Source organism: Microtus oregoni, unplaced genomic scaffold (assembly GCF_018167655.1).
Source record: "Microtus oregoni isolate MIOR12 unplaced genomic scaffold, Mior012 000015F_ref0000493, whole genome shotgun sequence".
NCBI classification, from domain to species: domain Eukaryota; kingdom Metazoa; phylum Chordata; class Mammalia; order Rodentia; family Cricetidae; genus Microtus; species Microtus oregoni.
The window spans coordinates 40,401,675-40,419,828 of NW_024543074.1; the positions used below are offsets into that span (position 1 = coordinate 40,401,675).

At 50.1% G+C, this 18,154-nt stretch overlaps 1 protein-coding gene across 1 annotated transcript; it reads right to left on the reverse strand.

The window, feature by feature from the left end:
* Positions 1–2,492: 2,492 nt before the first annotated feature.
* On the reverse strand, positions 2,493–2,786 carry LOC121456090 (60S ribosomal protein L37-like). Its single transcript, XM_041663908.1, has one exon. It carries the CDS (start codon positions 2,784–2,786, stop codon positions 2,493–2,495), a length of 294 nt encoding a protein of 97 aa, XP_041519842.1.
* Between the last annotated feature and the right edge of the window lie 15,368 nt (positions 2,787–18,154).

Below are 18,154 nucleotides of genomic sequence, written 5' to 3' on the forward strand. Positions count from 1 at the left end.
AATGCTCTTAACCACTGAGCCATCTCTCCAGCCCTAAAACAAGAATTTCTTTATCCTTAAGTGGAATGTATGCACACTTGATCTTCTGCTATTTTTTCCCCCATTAAGTTGCTTTTTCTTTTTTGTTTTTTTCAAGACAAGGTTTCTCTGTAGTTTTGGGGCCTGTCCTGGAACTAGCTCTTGCAGACCAGGCTAGCCTCAAACTCACAGAGATCCGCCTGCCTCTGCCTCTCAAGTGCTGGGATTAAACGCATGTGCCACTACCGCCTGGCTCAAGTTGCTTTTTCTTATTTATTTATTTTTTTTTAGATTTACTTACTTTTTATGTGGGTGCGAGTTCACCTGCATGTATGCATGTGCACCGTGTGTGCCTGGTGCCCTCAGAGGTCAGAAGCGGGTGTGGGATCCCCTAGAACTGGAGATACGGTTGTTTGTGAGCAGCTGTGTGGGTGCTGGGAACCTCACTCAGATCCTTACACACTCGTGCACACACGTTTAGCCTCTAATCTATTTCTCTAGCCCTTCTCCACCTGTTTCCAGATGGGATCTCATCTCTGCTAGCTTTCGGCCCTTCTCTGGTTGGTCAAGAATGACCTTTACCAAACCACATAGAAACCCTGCCTCGAAAAACCAAGAAAAAGAATGACCTTTACCTCCTGCCCCGCTCCAGGGAATTGGAGTGCTGGCTTGTCTGTGGCGCTGCGGATGAAGCCAGGCTTCTGTAAGCAAGTGCTTTACCCGCGGACTATGTCCCCACCCTATCTTAATTTGGGTTTTTATTTCCTTTCCTCACACCTTTCATAAATAGCTCTTAGAGTCAGTTATCTTGGTTCTAGAGATGAGTCAGCCCGAGCCCTTGCAGGTGAGGGATCCGTGTGTGCCTTGCTTTATGGGAGGAAGTTCACATTGCATTTTAAACCAGCTGCCCCCACGGGCTTCACACCCCACATCCCACCAAAGGCGCTCAGTCAAGGGAGTCAGGTGTCTGCTTTCTGATCTATCTGGCGCTTGCTCCGGTTTTCTCCTCCAGTCCAGAGCAAAATTCAAACACAGGGTTTCTGTAGCGTGTGGTGAAGCAGGGCTGTAAGCCTAACACTGAGGCAGGAGGATTGTCACAGGTTAGAGGCCAGTATGGGCCACACAGGGAGACCCTGTCCAATCACACCAAATGTTTAACTCACCTACCTACTATCGTTTAAAATTCTGTCACCTTGGGAAGGGATTCCTGTTTCCTTCTTTGTAAACTAGCAATGACACTCTCACGGACACGAGAATACACATAACTATATCTTGTCAATTGCCTGTTTCCTAACTTCCATCCCTTAAATGCTTAGGCAAACAGGGCAGGAATACATTTTCACCTAAACAAAACCAAATTTTAGATGTTGAAAAGGCTGATTCGTCTGCCTGCCTTTGCTGCCACCTACTGGTCATACGTGATAAAGCACATATGTCAAGGCTTGTCAACATCTTTTGTTTGTTTTTTGTTGAGACAGGGTCTCACTTTGCAGTCCTAACTGTTCTGGAACTCACTCTGTAGACCAGGCTGGCCTTAAACTCACAGAGATCCACCTGCCTCTGCCTTCTGAGGGCTGGGATTAAAGGAGTGCGCCACCATGACTGCTTTGCTAGCTTCATTTTTCAATGATTTATTTTGATGTGTGTGTGTGTGTGTGTGTGTGTGTGTGTGTGTGTGTGTGTGTGTGTGTGATGTGTGTACAGGTACCTGAGGAGGTCAGAAGAGGGTGTCAGATTCCCAGGGATTACAGGTTGTGAGTTGCCTTCCGTAGGTGCGAGACACTGAACTCAGGTCCTCCACAAGAACAGTCCGTGCTTTCACTACTGTTCAAGTCTTTCTCTTTGAGCCATGGTCTCTCCATGTAGTCCTGGCTTTCCTGGAATCCTCTACGTAGCTGGGCTGGCTCAGGACTCACAGGGATCCAGAGACCCACCTGCCTCTGCCTCCCGAGTGCAGGAACTAATGGCAGGAACCACCACAGCCAGCTGACCTTAAACTTTTGATTTTGCTTCCACACGGAACACCCAGCGATGCGTGTTTATATCCACACCTCACCAGTTAGCTTTCTGTTGCTGTGGTGAATACCACAGCTTGGGGAAGAAAAGATTTATTTCAGCTTCCGACTCTTAGGTCATACTCTATCACTGGGGGGAAGCAAGGACAGGCGCTCAAGGCAGGAGTCCAGAGGCAGGAGCTGGTGCAGGAGCCGTGGAAGAGTGCTGCTTACTGGCTTTCTCACCTTTGGCTTGCTTACTGCTTTATTACATAACCTAGAAACACTTGCCCATGGTTGGCACGGGCACTCTGAGCAGGGGTGGGGTCCTCCCACATCAAACATTAATCAAGAAAATGGCAAGCAGACTTGTCTACAAACTAAGCTCACAGAGGCATTTTCTCAATCCCTTCTTCCCACGTGATTTTTTTTTTTTAATTTTGGAAACCAGAACATTTATTTTATGACAGATTGAAATCCTCAAGATGAACTGGATGCTGCAACAGTTGCCCGCTTGGGTTTAGGGGTTGTCCCTTCACGGAATCCATGCCTGAATCTTCGGTAGACAATTTTTAGATGCCTCATCCGCCCAGTCCCGGTAGTGTTTCGTCTCTTAGCCTTGGCACTCCAGTTATACTTTCTCTTGCGCTTGGCAGGGTAGCCGCATTTGCCACAGGTAGACTTCCGAAGGTGGTAGGCCTTAGAGCCACAGCGGAGGCACAATGTGTGCGTCTTGTTGCGACGCTTTCCGAAGGATGACGTTCCTTTCGCCATCTTGCTTCTGCCGCAGAGGCCAAAGAGACCGGAAGAGCATGATTTTAACTTGAGTGAAGCTGACAGCAAGCCAGCAAGCAAACACATAAACTAGTCAGCACACACCTACAGTAAGAACCTAAATGCCAAGGATTCTTTGAAAATATATAAATGAAAAATAAAAAGAAAGAACAGAGCGAGGTGGTGGGTTATGCTTGTATTCTCGGCACCTGAGAGGTAGAGGCAGGAGAAAATGTCTTAAATAAAAGCAGTCTGCTTTGGAATTTACTGGTTCCTAATCAGCCAGGGTTAAGTAGCAAGATCCTATCTCAGAAAACAAAATTAAAGCCCGGTGGTAGTGGTACACGCCTTTAATCCCAGAACTGGAAGGCAGAGGCAGGTAGGCCTCCCTGAGCTGGAGGTCAGCCTGGTGTACACAGTGTTGTCCAGTACAGTCAGGGCTACACAGAGAGGCCAGTCTCTAAACTCTAAACCAACAAACCAAAGTCACAAAAAAAAAAAAAAGAAAAGAAAAAGAAAGAAAGAAAAAAGCAAAACCAAGTTGGGCATAGTGTAGAATTGTAATTCCAGCACTGGGGAGGCAGAGACAGGAAGATGTCTGTGAGTTGAAGGATAGCCTGGTCTCAAAAGAACCAAACAAACAAGTCAGGTGGTGGTGGTGTGCGCCTTTAATCCCAGCACTCGGGAGGCAGAGGCAGGCAGATCTCTGTGAGTTTGAGGCCGGCCTGGTCTACAAAGTGAGTTCCAGGACAGACTCCAAAGCTAAGCAGAGAAAACAAAACAAAACAAAAAAACCAAATAAACAAATCAAACAGACACCCCCCCCCCAAATTAGCCAGTCAGGTAGACATTTCCAGCCCCTTTGTAAACAGGAAACCCTGCCCATCTTTGGCCTGTCTTCCTTCACAGGGGTGTGCGGGTGGTGTGTGTGTGTGTGTGTGTGAATAGGTGTTAGTGGTGGTGGGGCAGGAGGACGCGATCTGCTTTGGCCCACTATTCTCTCGTTGGCCCATTGCTCTTTCTGTGACGCTATTATGGCCGTGTCTTCTTGTCTTCTTAGGACCTGAAAGTCGGAGACCATCATCTGAGCACATTCCCTGTGCAAGGCCACTGTGGTTTAAATGTGGGCTGTCCTCCAGGAGATCGTGTATTTGGACATTCAGTCCATCCCCTGCTGTTGGTGCTGTTTGGGAAGGGTGTATGCCCCCTGGGAGGAAGTGAGTCACTGGAGCCTCACGGGTTCCAGGCTCCCCTACTGTGACCAGAGTTCTGTTTCCTGGCCAGAGAAGATGTAGGAAGCCATGTTGTAAACTCGTCTCTTCACAGCGAAGGACTGAGCCCTCTGAGCCTAGAGCCAAAATAAAACCTTCCTCCTTTATTATTTATTTATTTATTTTGGCTTTTCGAGACAGGGTTTCTCTGTGGTTTTGGAGCCTGTCCTGGAACTAGCTCTTGTAGACCAGGCTGGTCTCGAACTCACAGATATCCGCCTGCCTCTGCCTCCCGAGTGCTGGGATTAAGGGCATGCGCCACCACCGCCCGGCCAACCTTCCTCTTTTAAAAAAAGAATTAAAGACTAATTATGCCAGGCAGAGGTGGACATGCCTTTAATCCCAGCACCTGGGAGACAGAGGCAGGCAAATCTCTGAGTTTGAGGCCAGCCTGATCTACAGAGTGAGTTCCAGGACAGCCAGGGCTGTTACATAGAGAAACGTGGTCTTGAACCCCCACAAAAGATTATTTATTTCATGTTTATGCCTTGCTTGCGTAGTATGTATATGTACCACCTGTGTCTTCAGAGGCCAGAAGAGGATGTCAGATCCCTGGAACTGGAGTTAGAGACAGTCAGGGGTTGCCATGTTGGTGCTGGAAACTGAATCCAGGTCCTTTGAGAAAACAGCAAGGACTCAAGTACTCTTAACATCTGAAGCATCTCGTCAGTCCCCATTTATTTTTAACGCTGTGCATATGTGTGTGTGCATGTATGTGTGCGTGCATATGTGTGTGAATGTGTGTGCGTGTGTGTGCATGTGTAAGTTAATTGCCTACTCCGGCCAGAAGGCATTGGCTTCTTAAATGTGGTGTAACTGAACCTGGGTCCTCTACAAGAGCTACCAGCCTCCTTAAGCCTATTTAACCAGTAAAAACCATCTTTTCAGCACCTCTTTCCTCCTTTTCTTTTATTTCTTTTCTCTCTCTCTTTTTTTTTTTTGAGACCACATTTTTCTGTAGCTTTGGAGCCTATCCTGGAACTAGCTCTTGTAGACTGGGCTGGCCTTGAATTCATAGAAATCTGCCTGCCTCTGCCTCCCAAGAGCTGGGATTAAAGGCTGTGCTCCACCACAGGCTGGCTAAAGATTATTTATTATAGATACGGTGTTCTGCCTGCGGGCCAGAAGAGGGCACCAGATTTCATCACGATGGTTGTGATCCACCATGTGGTTTCTGGGATTTGAACTCAGAACCTCTGGAAGAGCAGCCAGTGCTCTTAACATTGATCCATCTCTCCAGCCATCCCCCTTTTGAGACAGGGTTTCTCTGTGTAGCCCTGGCTATTCAGGAACTTACTATATAGACCAGGCTGGCCTTAAACTCAGAGATCTGCCTGTCTCTGCCTCCTGGATGCTGGGATTAAAGACATACACTGCCACCTGGCTCCGTTTCCTCCTTAGTATGCTTCTTCTTTCCGTATTCTGTGGGAGTAATGGAAAAAATAAAGGACATAGCAGCTTTTGATGTAAATTTGCATCCTTCATCCCGGCATTCAAAGTCACGTTTATTCTTCTTATGACACTGGCTACAAAAAGAACACACCATATTTGACCTGTGCCCTGAAAAAACGTTCCAATTATTCTTGTACAAAGATGGGATATGGGTCACTTTTTCTGTTGTACACACAGGGAAACTGAGGCATGGACAGGTGAAGTAGTTTGCTATGAGTCAAGGTTCCTGCAGCAGGAAGACTACATGTCTATCTGTTCCCTCCCCGTCTGGAGTCTGGATGTCAAGTCCACACAGTGACTTTTAGCCCTGCCCTTCCCCAGCCTCTCCAGCAGCTTTAGACAGTTCAGAAGTGCCTGTCCATTTGACAGGCCTGGGACAGGGGGCACACCATTTTAGAGATGCAGAGAACATTCTAGCTCTATTCCTCTAGGGGCCATTTTCCCCTTAGGTGTGGGGATTTTATCAGATGACCTCTGCCTTGGACCAGGAGGATGTCATGTTAGCAGCAGTCCCTGGAAATGCTGGTAAGCGGGCAGGTTTGGGGGCCTCTGGCCTGTGATACAGGGTTTTCTAAAGGACCAGACAAGGGCTTCAAGCACTGTTGCATCCCACTGGGCATTCAGGAGCCTTTGGGCAGAGGAGAGAATCACTTACCTCAAGGTGTTGTGCTGGGCACTCAGCAGTGAGGTGACCAAGCTGTCCGGTGCCGGGGACACAGAAAGTCACCCTCTGGCAGCCCAGGAGGTGCTAGGAAGACAGGCACAGAGAGGAGTGAGAGAACCAGGACCATGGAAGGTTCCAGATTCTACCTGGAGTGTCCTGTAGGCTGAGCTCAGTGAGAGAGGCCTGGTGGTTAATTATGGCTGGCAGTAGCTAGAACTACATGAGAGACAAACCTCTGGGAGTGTCTGGGAGGAGTTTTTACGTTTGGCTAATCGAGAGGGAAGACCCACCCTAACTGTGGGTGATGGTCGTGGGCTGGTCCTGACCCACCTTAACTGTGGGTGATGGTCGTGGGCTGGTCCTGACCCACCTTAACTGTGAGTGATGGTCGTGGGCTGGTCCTGACCCGCCTTAACTGTGGGTGATGGTCGTGGGCTGGTCCTGACCCACCTTAACTGTGAGTGATGGTCACAGGCTGGTCCTGACCCACCTTAGCTGTGGGTGATGGTCACGAGCTGGTCCTGACCCACCTTAGCTGTGGGTGATGGTCGTGGGCTGGTCCTGACCCACCTTAACTGTGGGTGATGGTCGTGGGCTGGTCCTGACCCACCTTAACTGTGGGTGATGGTCGTGGGCTGGTCCTCAGTGGAAAAAGCAAGGAAGCGAGAGAGCATTAGCATTTTTCTCTCTCTGTCTCTCAAGACTGTAGCTGCAATGTGGCCAGCTGCCTCCGTGACCAGCTGCCCCTGGTCACAACACTGTCCTTGCTGTGATAGACTGTGGAGGATGGTCAGGGTCATGGGCTGTCCCTAAAGCACTGCTAAGGAGGATGTGGCCACTGGGGGTGTGTGAGGCTTACTTGGCTTACTTATACAAAACAGTTAAGACAAGATGGAGTCACAGTAGCCATTTCAGTCTCTGAGATTGTGAGCCAAAATAACCCACTCTCTTTTCTGTCAGGGGGAAGACAGGGTTTCTCTTTGTAGTCTTGGCTGTCCTGGAACATGCTCTGTAGACCAGGCTGGCCTTGACCTTACAGAGATTCACCTGCCTCTGCCTCCCGAGTGCTGGGATTAAAGGCGTGCGCCACCACTGCCCGGCAGCTGATTTTCTTAGCCACCAACTCAAACATTAGTCTCATCTCACTGTCTCGGCAGAAATGTTTAACCAAGTTCCTGGTCACTAAGAGGCTGCCAGGTTGGCACAGATTCCTCCTACAGGATGCAGTTGGGTCTCATGGGACAGAGCAAAGCATTGCCGAGTCGGCTGGGCCTTCTTTACCAGGGAGGACGGGTGCAGTGCACTCTGGGAAGCTTCCGGGCCTCCAGTGAACACGGCTAGTCAGTCAGTCTTTCCTGGAACCTATGGCACTCTTGGTCTAGGTATTCTCAGTGGGGTCCTGTCAGCTCCGGAAGCTCAGGTGCCCGCCTCAGACAGGCCACAGGAGCTGGGGTCCCTCCCAACCACCTCCTGATATTTATGAGGTGCTGCTGAAGGGGGCAGCCCCAAACCCTGAAGGAATGTTAATTGGCTAAAGCTGCTGCTTGTGCCTCAGCTTTACCAGTGCTACCAACATCGTGTTTCACTTGTTGGCCCCACAGGAGCCCAGGCTGGCAGCGTGAGCCAGAGGTGGAGAGGGGGATTTCACAGATGGGCAGGTAGGGCCTTCCCCTTAGGGCCAGACTGAGGAGGGTCTGAACAGGGGGTAAAGCCCTCAGAGGTCAAAAGCAAGGTCCGGTGTCTGGTCCAAGGTCATCTCTACCGGTTTTGGCTTTGTAAGCATAGGCAGGTGCACTCCATGTTTATTGAAGGTCATTCACCTTTCTGAGCTGTTCTGAGAGAGGAAGGAGGTACAAGGATTTGGAATGAAATAATCTCAGAAAAGGTGGGGATCGGGTCAAGTTTGAAGACATCTGGGGGTGAGCCGTGCCTGGCCAGGCCATTCCAGAGAGTCTGTCTTAACACATAAAGAAGCCAGACCAGAGGTCAGGAGCCCAGGGCATCAGAATCTAGCCTGGAGCCAGTGGGGCTTTTGGGGTAAGTTCTCCTGGAAACACCAGAGTCTGAGGAAGTTAGCGCCTCTGGAACCTGAGGAAGGATAGGATTGAGAGCCAATGGGGAGGCTAGAAGTGCTTGTGGTCTCCTTACTAGCTCAGGGCAGCCGCACTTGCTCTGAGCAGCACGCACTTGCTCTGAGCAGCACGCGACTTCTTGGAATGCCTCAGCCCTCACTCGGGGTGCTGAACAACACACCACTAAGAGGCAGAGGCAGGTGAACCTCCGTGTGAGATCCTATCTCAAAAAAAAAAAAAGGAAACAGGGGCTTGGTGGCTTGGTGAGGCACACCTGGGATGCCCTTAGGAGGTAGAGGCAGGAAGGAGGAGCTGAAATGCCAAGACATTCCTGCGTTCCAGACTAGCAGGATAAGTGAGAGTCTCAAGACAGAAAACCCTAGGTTCAAACTCTCCAGATGAGGAAATATGTGTCCTTCCCCCACCCCTCAAAGAGGGTTTCCGTGTGTAGCCCTGGCTGTCCTGGAACTCTCTCTGTAGACCACGCTGGCTTTGAACTCAGAGATCTTCCTGCCTCTGCCTCTTGAGTGCTGGGATTAAAGGCACATACCACCACAGATTGGCTCAGGACAAAAACAAAACAGAAGACGCTTTTAGACCATCAGAGGTCTTAGGTGTGTGGGCATTGTCCTTGCTTCTATGTTGGAGCATCAGGTGAGTGCTTAGTGCCCCTGGAGGCCACAGAGGGGGTCAGATCCCATGGAACTGGAGTTACAGATGTGAGCTGCCATGTGGGTGCTGGGAACCGAACCTCAGTCCTCCGGAAGCGCAACCATCTCTTCACTCCAGCCACGGAACCATCTTGCTGGCCCTGTTTGTTTTGCTCCACCCCACGTCACAAAATGAACTTGAACTCATGACATAGCCAAGAATGGCCTTGAATTTAAGGGCTCTTCTACCACAGATTCTTCTCTCAGATTACAAGTGTGCACCAGTAGCTAAGAACTGAATTCTTTCTTTAATTGATTTTTATTGAGCTCTACATTTTTCCCTGCTCCCCTCCCCTTCAACCTTCTCCCAAGGTTCCCATGCTTCCGATTTACTTAGGAGATCTTGCCTTTTTCTACTTTTCATGTAGATTAGACCTATGTATGTCTCTCTTAGGATCCTCATTGTTGTCTAGGTTCTCTGGGATTGTAATTTGTGGGCTGGCTTTCTTTGCTTTATGTTTAAAAATCACTTATGAGTGAGTATATGTGATAATTGTCCTTCTATGTCTGGGTTACCTAACTCAAAATGATGTTTTCTAGCTCCATCCATTTGCCTGCAAAATTTAAGATGTCGTTATTTTTTTCTGCTGTGTAGTACTCCATTGTGTAAAATGTATCACATTTTCCTTATCCATTCTTCGGTTGAAGGGCATTTAGGTTCTTTTCAGGTTCTGGCTATGACAGACAATGCTGCTATGAACATAGTTGAGCACATGTCCTTGTGGCATGATTGAGCATCCTTTGGATATATACCCAAAAGTGGTATTGCTGAGTCTTGAGGAAGGTTGTTTCCTGATTTTCTGAGAATTCACCACACTGACATCCAAAGGGGCTGTACCAACTTACATTCCCACCAGCAATGCAGAAGTGTTCCCTTTTCCTCACAACCTCTCCAGCATAAGTTGTCATCAGTGTTTTTGATCTTGGGCCATTCTTAGAATTGTAAGATAGAATCTCAGAGTTGTTTTGATTTGCATTTCTCTGATGACTAAGAATGTTGAACATTTCCTTAAGTGTCTTTCAGCCATTTTAGATTCCTCTGTTGAGAGTTCTCTGTTTAGATCTGTATTCCATTTTTTTTTATTGGATTATTTGGTCTTTTGATGACCAATATCTTGAATTCTTTGTATATTTTGGAAATCAGCCTTCTGTCTGATGTGGGGTTAGTGAAGATCTTTTCCCATTCTGTAGGCTATCGTTTTGAATTCTTGACCATGTCCTTTGCTTTACAGAAGCTTTTCTGTTTCAGGAGGTCCCATTTATTAATTGTTTCTCTCAGCGTCTGTGCTGCTAGGGTTATATTTAGGAAGTGGTCTTCTGTGCCAATGCGTTCAAGTTTACTTCCCACTTTCTCTTCTATAAGGTTCAGTGTGGCTGGCTTAATGTTGAGGTCTTTGATCCATTTGGACTTGAGTTTTGTGTATGATGATAGATATGGGTCTATTTTCATTCTTCTACATGTTTGTTAGTAATTTTCCCAACGTGAGCTCTCTGTCGATGCAAAAATCCCAATCAAGCCAAATCACAACAAGCCAAATTGAAAATATCCAGGTTTAATGGGATTCCTGCACTCTTGGGTGGCCCCGAGGGGGAACCGGGAAGCATGAATGACCACCGACCACGGGGAGGGAGAGGAAAGAGACCAGAGGAGACTTTGGGGTGGGGGGAGCAGTTTAAATAGACTGGGGAAGTGGCCAAGATTTTGGCAGGCTGTCTTGTCACCTCCTCCAGGGAGGGGTCAAGGTTTGGCGGGCACAGGGATGGGGCCTCCAAAGATGGAGGCCAGAGACCCGGACTTATAATGTTGATATCCAGTTATGCCAGCACCATTTGTTAAATATGCTTTCTTTTTTCCATTTGATGTTTTTTGCTTCTTTGTCAAAAATCAGGTGTTCGAAGGTGTGTGGATTAATATCTGGGTCTTCGATTTGGTTCCATTGGTCCTCCTGTCTGTTCTTATGCCAATACCAGGCTGTTTTCAGTACTGTAGTTTTGTAGTAGAGTTTGAAGTCAGGAATTGTGATGCCTCCAGAAGGTCTTTTATTATACAGGATTGTTTTGGCTATCCTGGGTTTTTCGCTTTTCCATATGAAATTGAGTACCGTTCTTTTGAGGTCTGTGAAGAATTTTGCTGGAATTTTGCTGGGCATTGCATTGAATCTGTAGATTGCTTTTGGTAGGACTGCCATTTTTACTATGTTAATCTACCTAGCCAAGAGCATGGGAGAGCTTTCCGCTTTCTGGTGTAAGAACTGAATTCTTAAGAGTTTTCCACTGACTGGAAGAGTGGCTGTGAGCCAGTTACCTTCCCTCTCTGGGCATCTTCTGTGATTTACAGCGACCAGGATAGAGCAGGGGTCCCCAACGGTCTCTCCAGCTCTGTTATATTCAGCATAAACATCCTCAAAACACTCATGGGTGGAGTCTTAGAGTGAGAATTCCTCCGGTCCCTTCCCAGAGCACTTTCAGGTCCCAGGCTTGCATTGTCCCTTCTAGTTTGCCATTTTCCCATCATCCACATTTCGAAGAGTTCCCTTGTGTTCAGCTTCCTGCTAGAAGTCAAACAGTAGGGGTGGGCAGTGTGGGATGCTAGACTGACATCCGTTTGAATCGGCTGACCAGTTGAGTAGGGCTGTGGGGTGAACAGAGACTGGGGATCCCACTCTACCCTCTAGAAAGGAAGGTGGATGTGTGGACTAGTTAGAAGGAGTTCACAGCCTGAAGGTCCATAAACTCTTTGCTCCAGAGGGCTGGGTTAGGGCGCTTGCTTAGCATGTGTGAAACTCTGGCTTTCACCCTCAGGACCTCATAAGTAGGTGTGTGGTGGACCATACCTGGGATTCTAGCACTTGGGAGGTAGAGGTGGCAGGATCCGAAGTTCAAGGTTATCCTCAGTTACACAATAAATTCAAAGCTAGCCCGGGGTACACAAGACCCTGTCAAATAAATAAAATGAGACTGAGAATGTGATTTGGTGGTAGAAGGCTTGTCTACCACAAGTGAGGCTCAGGGCTCAATCCTCACCAAAACAAATAACAGCACCACCACCACCAATAATAATAAAAGTTCAAGATCACCCTTGAACAGAGTGAACCCAAGGTCAGGCTGTGATCCATTAGACCTGAAACCAAACAAGCAAACTAGCAAGCAGTCTTCCAGTCTTAAACTCCTAGTGCTAGCTTCATCCATCCAGATGTCACTGGGTATCTAAGGCTCCTCCCTTGATAGGGATCACAGAGCACAGCCAAGGACAGAAGCCGGTGAGTTCACCGTCAGCAGAGGGCACACCTGTGCATCCTGGGAAGCCATGGTGACCTCAGCGGCAGGGGTGAGAGGGTTCTGTGGTGCTGTGTGGCAGGAGGGTAGCCTGAGCGTGCAGGTAGCTCGCCTGTGCCAGCTAGCACAGGTGAGAGCTGAAAACTGCCGTGTTTATTAATTTAGTAATCGAGGGACCACCAGATGGCTCAGTAGGCCGAGCCTGGTGAGCTGAGCTCGATCCCTGGGATCTGCATGATGGAAGAAGAGAACCAGTTCCCTCAGGTTGTCCTCTGACCTTCAAGTATGCGGTGTGTGTGTGTGTCCACATGCATTTTACTCACACACGAAATAAATACATAAAGACCAAAACAAAACGGTAGCCAGTAGACTCCTGGGGACTCAGCATGGTAAACACAGTCGGGGACCTTGTCCTCTCTCTGGCGGCTGACGCAGGAGGATTGGAGAAATAGTAAACAAAGAGAGAAAGAAACGTCAGTCTGGGAGCAGAGGTGCAGGAGCGCATTCCTGCGTGTGTCCGCGTGCGGGTGTGACAAGCCTGTTTCCACCGTCTGAGCTCCCTCTACATCTGGCGTGGGAAGGACAAGGTCCAGCAATGAGCCCATCTTAATCCCGTTTAGTCTTGGTCCCACGGCCGACTACACACACTCGGGAACAGGGTATGGCCCGCTCTCTGCAGGACATTTTTCCACGGTGGCAGCAGACGAACAGGTCGCCTTTGATATCACGTGTCCCCTGCCCAGGGAAACGCACTGAAAGCCCCATGGAATGCAGACTCTGGGAACGAGATCGTGGTGATCCCCCTCCCGCCCCCCGCCACGTGGAAGAATCTTGCGTTGAAGGGCCGTCCCAGGGTCGGCGAGTGTCATTCCGCGCTAGACCGGAAGATGGCGCTAAAGGCCAGGGTTAGACAGGTCTGGGCTTGAGGACAGAAGCGGAGAAAAGGGCAGGTGTGCAGAGAGGCCCTTTGCATCTACTTGCATAACCCTCCTAGTATCGTCTTCACCACACTATACAGGTAGGGAAACTGAGGCTCAGAGAGGAGTGTCTTTCTGTCTTGAGACAGGCCACCATTTCCTGCTCTGAGTCGTTTTCCTATGTTCCCCAACTTGCGTGTGGCAGGGCCGTTGTCTCAGCCCAGTTAGAAGGGTAAAGAGGTGAGAACTGACTGACCTGGGCTTCAGGCTGGCCACCGGTGGGGTCTCTGCTGTGAGCCCAGGGCCAGACCTCCCCGTGTGGCATGAGGTGGTAAGGTCTTGTGGGAGGCCTTTTTTCTCCAGTCCTCTGCTGCTCCCCAGCACACCTGTGGTCTTGGATATGGAGGCATGTGCAAGGGTGATCTGTTGCTGGAAGCTCAGCAGCTGCAGGCCTGTGCCTTCCTGTGCTCTCCAGTCTCTTCCCCATTCCCACAGCTGTGCTTCCCCCGCCCCTCCAGCTCCTTACGTCCTCAGCTTCTACCAGAGGGGAGACCTCAGTAGTCAGTCGCCTGTAACAAGTTCTCCATGGGCTCTCACAGGAAACCAGGGATGGAGCTTAACCTCCAAGCCAACCCTGGGGCTCACATTGGCTCCAAACAGCCCCCTTCTATCCCAGTGGGTGCGGGCTCAATACTTTGTACTCTGAGCCCAGCCTGGAGCCCTGGGTTGCTGGGCAGATGTAGTGCCCTCATCCTTGAATTCCACAGACCACGGTGGAGTCCCACCCTGAGCTCCACCCTTGCCTTGTGTGCAGCGATCTCTGCTCCTTTCCTCTCAGTAAAGACAGATGGAAGCCAGCGAGGGGAATAGGGTGACTGACAGAGGGGAGTAGAGGTGGTTTTAGGAGGTTTTCCCTGGGGTGTGAGGCTAAAGAAGATTTGGCAGAGGGCATCTTAGAAGGCCTGGGAAGAAGGGTTTAAAGTCAGGGCGAGTCAGGGCCCAAGTCCCAGAACAAGAGTAGAGAGGAAGGAGAAAGGGAGGAAGGAGGGGGAGGGGCACCCCAGAGCCAGGGCCTGTCAGAAAGGCCCGGGGCAGGCAGGGTCTGGATTCTATTCCAGAAGAGGGGAAGGCCTTGCAGGGCTCTAAGTGGAGACTGAGAGACTCCCTTTTGGCTCCAGTCTGTAGCTGAGCCCCCATCCTGACTGCTCCCCTCCTACAGCTAAGACCCTGGGGCTTGACTGGTAGCCAGGGCTGCTGACCCTGGCCCCAGGTCTACAAGGTTAATCCTAGGCCTGGAGCCCAGGAGATTAGCAGGGGGCCTCTCCTTGCTGATAACTAGCAGAGTGTTGGGGGAGGAGGTGTCTAGGGGAGAGTGCCAAAGTGAAAGAATCCTAGCCTGAGGGCACCTTTGGGGGCACCCTGTAGGGTGGCAGTGCCAAGTTTACCCCTGCAGTGTGGATTTTTATGAAGCCCTATTTTAAAAAGAGTGAAAGGAGGAGCAGGGTTATAGAGGGGCTGTGGACAGGACCAGGGGCTAAGGCTAGATCACTGATGTCTGCTGAGCTTTGGCCTTGATCTTCCACCTGAGAGGAACCTTATTGGCAGATGGGACAGTCAGCTCCCAGGAAGCAGAGGTTTCACGGCTGCGCTGAGCAGAGCCGTTCCTGCCTCAGGTTTCTCAGGCTTCTGACCCATTCAGCTTTTCTACACACCTGGTTCAGGCTCCTCAGGGCCTCAGGTCAGACTCAGGAGAAGCAGTGGGTGTCATTGGATGTTGACAGCGGGGGGCTTAGCCAGCAAAGGGAAGAGCTCCTCTTGGGGTAGACTCACCCCAGGATCAGGGTCCTGGAGTCAAGATGCCATCTGTCTATCACATACTGCAAATGGGCACATTGTAGGGCCTCAGGATCCGACTGAGTCTAGAGTGTCCCCAGAAATTGTTAGAATGCAGCTGTGGGCCCCCAGTTCAGATGCATAGAACCTTTGTTGGCCCCCAGTTCAGATGCATAGAACCTTTGTTGGCCCCCAGTTCAGATGCATAGAACCTTTCCTGGCCCCAAGTTCAGATGCATAGAACCTCTGCTGGCTCCCAGTTCAGAAGCATGGAACCTCCGCTGGCCCCCAGTTCTGACACATAGAACCTTCACCGGCTCTAGACCTTAGGCATCTGGGCAGTCGAAGTACTCACCAGTACCTCAGAGCATAGTCATAACTGGAATCCTGGGGTCTGAGGGTTCCCTTCTTCCTAGCACAAGAGACTGTATGTTTGAGGACCTGGGACACCATGTGGGAGGAATTCAGTACCCGCATTTACAGCAAGCGGCTCTGGGAAGCATGGGACAAGGCCCAGGGCTTGGGAACGGCTGTGGGTCCTGCCTGAGTCTGGCCTCTAGTATTAGAGTAGGTCTCCTTGTCTCACTTCTAGCAAGGACTTCTGGGACTGACCAGTAAGGACCTGGTTTATTTTAGGAACTTATCCAAGCGGGGTGGTGGTGGCACACGCCTTTAATGCCTTTCATCCCAGCGCTTGAGAGGCAGAGGCAGGCGGATCTCTGTGAGTTTGAGGCCAGCCTGGAATACAGAGCAAGTTCCAAGGCAGACTCCAAAGCTACAGAGAAACCCTGTCTTGAAAAAACAAAACAATCAAACAAACAAATAAACAAAAAACCAAACCAAAACAAAACAAAAAAGGAACTTATCCATCACCCAGCCAGACTTTGAACACCAGGCCCTGCCCTTCCAGAGACACCCTGGGCTTCATTTCACCAAGTGGCCTTTTCAGAGCTCCTGCTTTAAGCCTCCTTGGGTGAGTGGTTCTGTACAGTAGGGCAGAGAGGGGTGGCCTGGCCTTTAAAGGCTTTCGACACCCCTCCTTCCTTGTACCCCTGTGCAGGGTGCTGACCTAAGAGGTTACCTCGGCACAGAGGACCTCCAAGCCTACTACCTCAAGCTTCTTTGGGTATGGGCCCAGCCCGCAGCAGATGAGTTTAGCAGGCCATACTAAGGTGTATTTAACAAGCTGGGCGGTGGTGGCACATGCCTTTAATCTCAGCACTTTGGGGGCACAGGCAGGCCGATCTCTACGAGTTTGAGACCGACCTTGTCTACAGAGCTAGTTCCGGGATGGCCAAGGCTACATAGTCAAACTCAAAAACCAACCAACCAACCCCCAACCAACCAACCAAACAAACAAATGAAAAGAAAAGGTGCATTTAACACAAATTCCCAAGCAGGAGAGACATTGAGACCATCTGGTGGCCTATGAATGACTTTTTTTGTTTTTCTTGGAAAAATGCGGTTCTTGCTTCCATACAAGATTTTAAAGTTCCAGGGGCCTGGGAGCAAAGTGGTACAGCTGGTAGAATGTTTGCCTTGCATGCACAAAGCCATGAGTTTGCTCCCATGCACACTTGTAGCCCCAACATTCTACGGAAAGATCAGGAATTCAAGGTCAGCGTGAAAGACCTAGTGAGTTCAAGGTCAGCCTGGGCCGCATAAATCCCTGCTTTACCCTGGGAATTGGTTGGATAATGATGCTTCGGGCCTAAGAGATGGCTCGGTGGGGAAAGGAACTCACTGTTAAGTCTGATAACCTAAATTCAATCCCTGTAGACTCCCCACCCAAATAGGTGAGTCAATGTAATAATAATAATAAAAAAATGATGCTCAAATCCCAGTCAACTTCGATGGGCCGGTGCTGAGGCAGTGCTCCTTAGTCTCGGAGGCAAGTGGTTTGGAAGAATCAGTGACCGGGAAAGAGCTGGGTGACAGTAGGGGTAGCTGTCTGGGGACAGTGCTTTCACTAGGTCTATGCTGGTAGCAGAGGCCACATGCCACCTGTCAGTTCATGCCGGGATATACACAGGACACTCACGTTCTCACTGGGCCCTGAGAGGGCGACACAACAATCACTCCAGTTGGGGAAACTGAGGCTCAGGGCATGAAGGCTCTTTCCCTATTGCTCACTGAGAGAAGAGGTAGAGTCAGGATTTGGGGGGGAATCTGGGTACAGTCTGGAATATGGACCTTTTTATGCTCTCGCTTCCTCAGGAGACCGTCACCTCCCTGAGGGGCAAAGAGGGAAGTTTAGCCTCCGTCTGGACGCCTGTCCAGGGCCATTTCTCTTCCTACCATCCTTTCTCTGCTGCTGGCAAAGGTGTGAAGCTGCAGGCACATCCCAGGAAGGGAGGGAAAGCTCAGGGGCCCCTTGGTGGCTGCAGGCGGCCTTCCCGGGTGCCAGGGCAGACTCGGTGTCACCACTGTGATTGGTAGACTAAACAGCTGAGCGGAGCCGGCCTCCTCCTCGCTGCTGCCTTTCGCCAGGGCGGCCGGCAGGCTGGGGGCCTTTCAAAGCCCGGGTCCCTGCCTGCTATCTCCCCATCAGGCCGAAGCATTTAGCCACTTTCTTCAAACACCCGGCCAGGGCGTGATGGTTAACGTCAAATCTGGCAGCGCGTCATAACCTATAGGGCTGGGACATTTATCACAGCCTGGGCCTCAGGGGACTTCAAAGGAGCCAGGGGTGGGGGTGGGAAGAGGCTCTGGTGGGACCCGCCCTCTGCAGGGAGCGGCAGATGGCTTCAGAGTTGCAGGGATCTGCTGGTCAGCCCCAAACCCTACGGGGATGATACTAAAAATCCATGATAACAATGGCTGTTAAGTACTGTGAGCCCCGCTTCAGGGTGCCGTGTGCATGTTATTTCATGTAACGCCCACTGATAGGCACCCATTTACTGTTAGGGCGTTAAAAATATCTTAAGAATAAATTTTTATTTTTAATTATGCATCTGAGTGAGGATGTGTGACCATGAGTACAGGTGTCCTCAGAGGGCAGAGGCGTCAGATGGCCCTGGAGCTGAAGTCACAGGTGGCTGTGGGCTGCCTGATGTGGGTACCAGGACCTGAACTCAGGCCCCGTCATGCAATAGCAGGTGAGCTCTTACCTGGGAGCCATCTCTCCAACCCCCATTGCTCTGTTTTTATAGTGCACTCGGGTACCGCAAAAT